We start from the raw sequence: 8,197 nt of genomic DNA, 5'->3' as shown, positions 1-8,197 counted from the left end.
TTATATAACTTCTCCATTTTGACCATATCAATTTTTATTTACCATGTAAATTCCCGCAAGGAGGATAAATATTCATTCAATAAAAATAATTAAAAACAGAAAAAGGGGGAAATCTGTATATTTCAATTTTCCCATACTTCACATGAATTGATAATAACAACGATTGATGACAAGCCTGAGCAAAAAATCCCAAAGGCGGGGAATGGATGACAAGGAACAGAATCCGAGCGCTCTGGCAGCAAATATATCGCATCAAGCCAAAGAATGGAGAGTTCCAGTCCTCCAGGAATACAAGACTATCCGCAACCAATTTCTTTTCAACCACTTTTTTTATCTGCGGAACCTTTTAGGTTGAAGTTTAACCATCTCTTCTTGCTAGACTTATCTTTCCCATCAGAGCTACCATCTTCCCTGGGGCTCTCCCCTTTACAATTTTCAGCAGGTATTTTGCTACTACTTCCGTTGCTAACACTGGCTGTATCTGCACTAGTTTGACTGGGCGGCTTACTTATGGTGAATGTAGAATGTATGCCGTCTCGTTGTTTCAGTAGCTCTTCAACCTAATATTGCAAATACAACAATCAGTCGTTAAATGTGGCTATTACTGTCTAGCATAACCAGGGGGAGCCACAGATTTTGTCACTTCAGTTAATTTCAAAGAATTTAAGTAAAATTTAATTTACATATATTCACATACACATAATAGATATGCATAATGTATATATATTTGCAAGTACAGTGAGGCCAAGTACACCCAAACATGGTGCTATTTTAGGGTCTAGACACATGTATGTCTCAAGTCATTGACTTGCTTTTGATTACTGGCCCCTAATATTTTGCGTCACAGAGTAGTGGTTACTGACTTATTAGTGTTGGACAATACTCTCCAAAACTAAAATCTCAAACAGCTAATCACATATGTAAGGAATTATTGTCATTATGTTTTTATGCTTACATTATGTGACTGATTACTTCATTCTTGATAACCATAAATGAAAATTCTGTCACTTGATGAATATTGATTGATATGCTACTGGTATATATAATAGTATTTATTCGTATAATATAGTAACACGTGTATAATATAGACTACCACTTAAGTCCTGAAAAAGAAAATTACTACCAAGATTGTAATATACATTTTTCATTTAATTAACTCTATGCAAAACATATGTACAATTTTCTCATTTAAGTCCTGGTTTGGGTTTTTACTGGGGTGTAAAGCACTTGGTCTAACTAAAAGCTCATTTTGAGAAAGCCGGGGTGGCCTAGGCTATGCATGAATTTAAGTCCGCCAGACAGCTTATTAGCAGAAAGAAAATTTAACCCAATATCAGCAAAGCATAGCTGTTAGGCAAACAGACAGGCAATAACTGTTCACAGAGCGCAAGAAAAGTGGAAGTCGGGTAAGATTCTTTAAAATATGAAGACTGTACATATATGGCGGAACGAAATTGGGGTTTATAATGGTCAGGAGCATCAACATCCCTCAACAGGGTAAAATGTAAAGAAGATCCATTTCCTCCAAGGGCAAGGATGTGAAGTCCGTGTTTGTATCATTTAAAGGGTACTCTCGTAATAATTTGAGCTATTCTATAGTAATCATGCTACTGCATTATGGTCTCCTGGCTATATCTCCTGGGAATAAGGCAAAAAAATAAGGAGTGCACTGCCTATGGGTGGAGACAACTTACAGTTTGCTTCTCCTGGCTATATCTCTTAGTCACTTCCTGATACCGTGCCAATGCCTACAAAATGTTAAATTATGAATCCATTAACAAGCTTATATTGTAAAAAAATATACAATCAGTAAGGCCAAGCAAAGGCCGTTACCTTTCTGTATTCCGTCTCAAATTGGCGCAGCTCATTTCTCTTACTTAAGATCTGAGCTTCAATATCTTTGAGCTTATTTGTTGTATCCTCATATGACTTTGTACACAGAGCTTCGATTGTGTAGGAAGCAGTTTTAAAGAAATTATCTCCTGCATTAATCATGGTACATTTAGCATATATGGTCTGAGGAAATATTAAATTCTTGTAGGTGAGCCCATTGGATGCTTAAAACATAAAAGGATGAAGTTTTCAGACCGTAAACTGCAAACACGTGGGTGCCAGCTTTTAGTTCAGAGACCTCACAAGGTTGCAGGCCTTCCAACCTTTTAAAAAAAGCAGCTTCAGGATCCTTGGCCATTGCCAACTGCACCAGCATATATAAAATCGTAAGATGCTAAGCTGTTAGATGAAGATCACCTTGGGAGAATATTACGAAATGTCAGTGTAATTATATACCGCATTGACAGTTGAATCCATCCTGTACACTTGAAAATGTAAGAAATACATCCCAGCAGAAGTCACTTTGCCAGCCTTATCACTATCTTCCTGCGTGGATGGACATATAATTAGCAAATAATGTTGATGAACCGAGTACATGCCAAGGAAAAAGAACAAATTGAATGTGACTCCCCTAATCATCAGTTTGAAAGCTACCAAGATATATTATCAGCAGGGGCGGTGCTGAGGGAGCACGGGGTGAGCTGGGCCCTCGAAAATAAAGGCCCCCCAAATTTTAAATTTTATGTATATATAAATATTGGAAATTAACCAAAAAAAGTTGGTTATACATATTGAAAGTGTTGTTGATGATTTTGTTACAAATATGCAAGAAGAGCCTATCTTTTCAAGTGATTTTTTATGAGTATGCTTCTAATTTATAATGTGTTTTGATAGTTCATTTTATTTAAAAACAAATTATATGAAAGTAAAATCTAAGAGACCAATGTTGATATTTCGCACAGGGACCCCAAATGTTTTGCCCCGCCCCTAAGAATATTAGTTACTCATAACTCACCCAACAAATATTCGTAATTCAGTGATTTACTACATCAATGGAGTACATAATTATCATATTTTAGTCTTATTAAAATATACAATCATATAACGTTAACAATATACATGCAGCTCAGTATTAATTTTACTATATATTATCATCAGTTCTCCAACACGTGCCCAGAACAATAGTAAAGAAACATTTGCATGATTATGTCTGCAAATTGGTGAAGCCAAGAACATATGTTACCAAAATTAATAAACATATAGTTTAACATTGACACTGAACACATTTCAAGTTTCACTCCCCAGTCACACTGAATCCTGTAACATCAAATTCTAAGTCTTCTGAATCAAGTTCTGTGTCATCATGTAAAATAACAAAAACCAACTTCTGAAGAAAGATTATCTGCTTTTTAAACATTAATATTCTCTAAAGCCAAAGTGATCTGAGCCCCTGAATTGTGCTATTTTCCACATATGTAGAGCTAACTGGCATATATTTTTCATCAGTAATTATGTTAATATGTTCTGTAAAAACTAAGCTTTCTCATCTTGTTGTACTATAACAACTCCATCATACTAAATTTATTAAATTCTACCTAATCTGTAGTAGTTGCATAAAGTTTTGTAATTGAATCATAGCAGTAACTCAATAATTAGTACAATCTCTGGCTTAAACGGTTATTGCATCCAAATATTCGTTCTTATACATCTCTGCTAGGTTCTACTTCAACTAGTTTGCAGACATATTTGCTGTCGGCATGGATATTAATTGACTGCATAGATTTTTTAAACATATCCCACCAATTTTAGGTAGGGATGGGGCTTCAACCCCCATCCTGCCTGATCTGAACCCTGCTTTGAACATGGCTGGAATTCGGGAAATTTTTTCATTAGGGGATTAGAAGTAGGGACAAGTTCATAGATATTTCTAGGCAGAGATGTGCCCCTATCCAAGCCTTACTCCTGGGCATGAATCTCTGCCCCTCTAACAGATGTGCCCCTATCCAAGCCTTACTCCTGGGCATGAATCTCTGCCCCTCTAACAAGTAACAACACTGACCCCCCCCCCCCCCCCCCCCTCCTTTTGATTAGATGCACAGTCACAGACTCACAGGAGATAGAGCTGTCTGATGTAATTTCCATGAATGGTTTTAGTTTCTTAAGGCAAACAGAAAATGTACAATTCAGAAAAGTAACGAACCAGTCACCCAGCTAAATGCTGCACAAGAATACAATTGCACACAGACTATTGTACATTAACAACCCTTAACGTAATTTATAATGCTCAAAATCTTAGCAAAATGCAACAATTATTAATATAAAGAGTAGATTTCAACTACCCAAGGACACCAAAAATTATAAAAATAGTCGACAAAATTAGATATATCACCTGTAATGCCAATCCGTAACCTCCACTGACTTCTTGCTCAAAATAAAGAAGCTGCAAAATCACATCCATATATATCTATTAACATGCCACTCTGCAAGATTTTATTATTTTCTTCAGATTGTAATGGGGCAGGAAAAAAAAAGAAGCTAAACTAACCATTCTAAATCATAAAACTTTATATGCACATGTGACATGTCATTATACCTTGAATTTGCTTTGTGCAGCAGAAGTAACTCTGACAACAATCCCTGCCGCAGCTTGTTCCCCATTAATTGTCACACCAAAAAAGTGGGCACATTGCTTTTCTACCTGCCTCACAACTTCAAAAGTTAACATCAAGGGAATATCTGAAGAGTAATCTAAATCATGCAAACATGTACCTTTCCACTAACTGATGTTCCAACCGGAAGAGGTCTGACTGTAACAGTTCCATTCAATGCTTCCTCGAGAACATTAGCAGAAATGGTGGTTTTAATAGGAACACCCAGCTTGCTAAGAATAAATAAAGAGACTGAGTAATATACTCCCTTCTAAGCTAATGCTAACACATTCTGAAAGAAGTTACCTGAATAATGCTGCAAACATAGTATTTACAGTTCCAAGATTAGATAGATCAACTTCCATCTCCAGGCCTTCAGCATCAATAGCCTATTGAAAACCATTTGAAATTAATAGAGTAAGAAATTGCAATTTTGGTTTGATAGGATTCAACAACGGTCAAACTACAATATATAACTTAATTAACACACTGACAAAAGAACAGGAAAACTAATATCCTCTCGACAGATATCAAAGTCATCTTTACATGAAGAAATATCAATTTGTGACAAAAAAAATTATTCACTGATGTATTGCATTATAGGAAGACCAATTCCTAATTCTAAACAAATGCTAATCTACTATCAAATGTATGATAAGGACAACTTTCTGAAATAAGCATCGGCTAACTCTGTGCCAGCAGCCGCGGTAATACAGAGGATGCAAGCGTTATCTAGAATTATTGGGCGTAAAGCGTCTGTAGGTGGCTTTTTAAATCCTAAAGTTGATGACTCAGAAGGATGAACCTAAATTTGTCGTTTCATTAATTATTTTCCAGCTATATATGACAAGACCAGATTTTTTACCACAAACAACTGCAAAATAGTTGGTAACATTTTAAAAGAAAACGCCGCTCCTATTATTACATGTCAACTCTTTATCCCATTAAAACAATCTCACTTTCATAAAGCACACTGCAGCCACAAGGAAGTATATTAAATGAGCACTACACATGACTTCATGGAGGGAGGAATTTATTTGACATATATTTGTATGTGTTTCTGAAGCATGCTGCAGCTCTAAGGAAGTACATTGAATGAGCACTTCACATAACTTCATGGTAGGGCCAGGAGTTCCTATTTATTTGACATATCTTTGTGTGTTGTGGCACTACACACAACTTCATGATAGGGATAGGAGATTCCTGTATATTTGACATGTCGATGTGTGTGGACACATAAAGCCACTACCGGTGTTCTTGATTATCCTAAAGCTATCATTAACTTCCACCATCTATCAACCCCAGCCCCTAAATATTTCCACCTTTACTTTAGTCACAAATCCGATAAAACATCTCTCTGATTTGCCTATTTTACATACGCAACAATTTCCCCTGTAAAACTTCTACATTGTGTTCCAGACTCCAGAGTTTAGTTTGGGGAGAAAGGGAAAAAAATATGATTATTTATTTTCTTTCGCATGTTCCACATATATTTAAATAATAGAAAGGAAAAGAAAGGAAGGTGAAATATAGGCTAATTACACTCTAAAAGTTTCTTCTTAATATGAGAAGATTGAGAAATAAAGACCAGTTATAGCAATAAATGTATTAATCATTTTACATATCTTCACTTTCTTCTCAAATAAAAATTTAAAGAATATAAGAAAGATAATCAGAAACATTTTGTTTTTCTTTCTTTTCTCTTAACTTCAATACTATTCTTTTCTTCATCAGAAAAACTCGAGAACGCAGTGCTAAAATAAAAGTTCACAGGCGTGTACAACATTATCAAGTATCAAAAACCATTGCATACTGTCATTGTTTGTTTTTATTTTTAAAACCAATTTCTGCATATTGCATCTTACATATAATAATAGGGCTCCTATACATGATTTGACTTAAAATAACCTAAATATACTACTCTGTATATTTGTAATTACTTTGAAGGATTGAATATCTACATTTGGCCATAAAATTACAATATCTTGTAGAGACACTAGATAAGTTCTTACTTTCATTCTTAATTCATCTTATAGGCCACAGACTTTACACAACCATGTGAAAAGCACATCTTTTAGTAATTTTTTAAATCAAACCTCTCTCAAAATGATGTGTCTGTCTAAAACCTAGAATATGCATTGTCTAAAACCTACAATAAGCATTTTCACTCTTGGTCCAGGATTTGGGCTATTGCCTACAGTTGTCCAAAAAAAACAGCTCTACAGGTTCTCCTTTCCTGAGCCTGTCAGAATGGTTTTAAATCAATCCCACATGAAAATATTAATGATAGCAAAGCGGATATACGATATTAAAGCAACGAATTCCCTAGAGATTTTCAGAATATACAAACGAAGTGATGCGTGTTTATTTTGTAGAAAACTACCTGGAATCCAGCATTATCGTATTGCCTTCTTTTCTCTGCATCAGATAAAATACTGTAAGAATAGGCAACCTCCTGAAAAAGTCCTGCAGCTTCAGGATTATCGACGTTCTTGTCAGGATGATACCTGTACACATGTAAAACCATTACCTCCAAGTATGTAGCAGTTGATGACATAATTAGAAATCAAGAACGGACAATTTTTCTTGCTTTCTTGGACAATTACTAACAAGCTATAACTACAGTCCTCAAAGATATTTCATCAGGAATTTTTTCAAACACGGTACACATCTATCTAACTTCGAGAACATATATTAATTTATAGACAAGGCAATGACCAGGTAAGTTTAAATAGATTCACCGTGTGTGCATAAGCAATAAAGCAACAATCTCTATCGACGAATGATCCCAAAGTTCCCGTACACCACGAAAAACAATTAACGCCCAAACATCCGCAAATTCCAATACAAAAACATCAAACAAGTTAATGGTTTAGAGAGATTACTTTAGCGCAAGCTTCCTATACGCAGTCTTAATATCCTGCTCCGAGGCATCCTTCGACACATTCAGCACCTCATAAGGATCACGACGATGCACCTGTGTCGTCGAGCCCACAGTTTTCGTGCTCCCCATCCCAGTACCTCCCTCTTCGAATCCCTTCTTCCCCTCAAGCTATATATCTCTTAGACCCTCTCAATATATACACAAATCTTTAACTCCACCTATATAATCACCAAATCTACAGAATGAAATCCCAATAACTTTTCAAAATCTAATACAACAAGAAATTGATACATATGATTATTGGATCACTTGTATAATCAGAAGATGACAAATAGTATAATTAAATCCCAATTGAAAACCTAGACAAATAGTATAATTAAATAAAAGCATATATTAACAACCTAAATAAACAGGAAGTTTGAATTTATTTTGTGTGTGTGTGTGTGTGTGATTTCACTACTCACCTGTGTGTGCTTCGATGGATAGACGTGAATTCAGGTAGAACTGTTTATTAATCTCTCTCTCCCTAGTAATCTCTCTCCCTCTCTCTCTCTATCTCTCTCTGTAGTGTGTGTTTAATGCTTGACGAGGAAGCAGGAAACTAATGTAACGAACTTGTTGTGTCTACATGTACTTTGTCTATATGTTCTTGTATGCTTAATGGTTTACGATTTAGAACTATAGATTCATTAACAATGACTTAAAATTATTTTAAATTTGTTGGTTATTTTTAAGTTTGTCGTTTAGGGATCCAGGTTGTTCAATAATATCATGATTGATTTTTACGAGACCCGAGGCACTAAAATAAATTAACAGTATTAAATTTATTATC

The 8,197-nt window shown here is 35.2% G+C and overlaps 1 protein-coding gene across 2 annotated transcripts; it reads right to left on the bottom strand.

Moving 5' to 3' along the window:
- LOC108197155 (chaperone protein dnaJ 15) lies at positions 1-7,994 on the bottom strand. 2 transcript variants are annotated; one of them, XM_017364676.2, is made up of 12 exons: positions 7,830-7,994; positions 7,367-7,583; positions 6,865-6,988; positions 4,788-4,870; positions 4,603-4,714; positions 4,427-4,531; positions 4,223-4,273; positions 2,290-2,379; positions 2,089-2,197; positions 1,834-1,982; positions 1,695-1,748; positions 1-560 (listed from the first exon to the last, which is right to left on the bottom strand). In XM_017364676.2, exons 2-12 carry the CDS (start codon positions 7,492-7,494, stop codon positions 318-320), a joined length of 1,248 nt encoding a protein of 415 aa, XP_017220165.1. In that variant the 5' UTR covers positions 7,495-7,583; positions 7,830-7,994; the 3' UTR covers positions 1-317. The 2 variants fall into 2 exon arrangements, with proteins under 2 accessions (XP_017220165.1, XP_017220166.1); XM_017364677.2 differs by having other exon boundaries at positions 7,367-7,600; positions 7,830-7,973.
- Between the last annotated feature and the right edge of the window lie 203 nt (positions 7,995-8,197).

This window comes from Daucus carota, chromosome 8 (assembly GCF_001625215.2).
Source record: "Daucus carota subsp. sativus chromosome 8, DH1 v3.0, whole genome shotgun sequence".
Classification (NCBI taxonomy): Eukaryota; Viridiplantae; Streptophyta; class Magnoliopsida; order Apiales; family Apiaceae; genus Daucus; species Daucus carota.
This window is presented reverse-complemented; position numbering and strand designations above follow the sequence as displayed.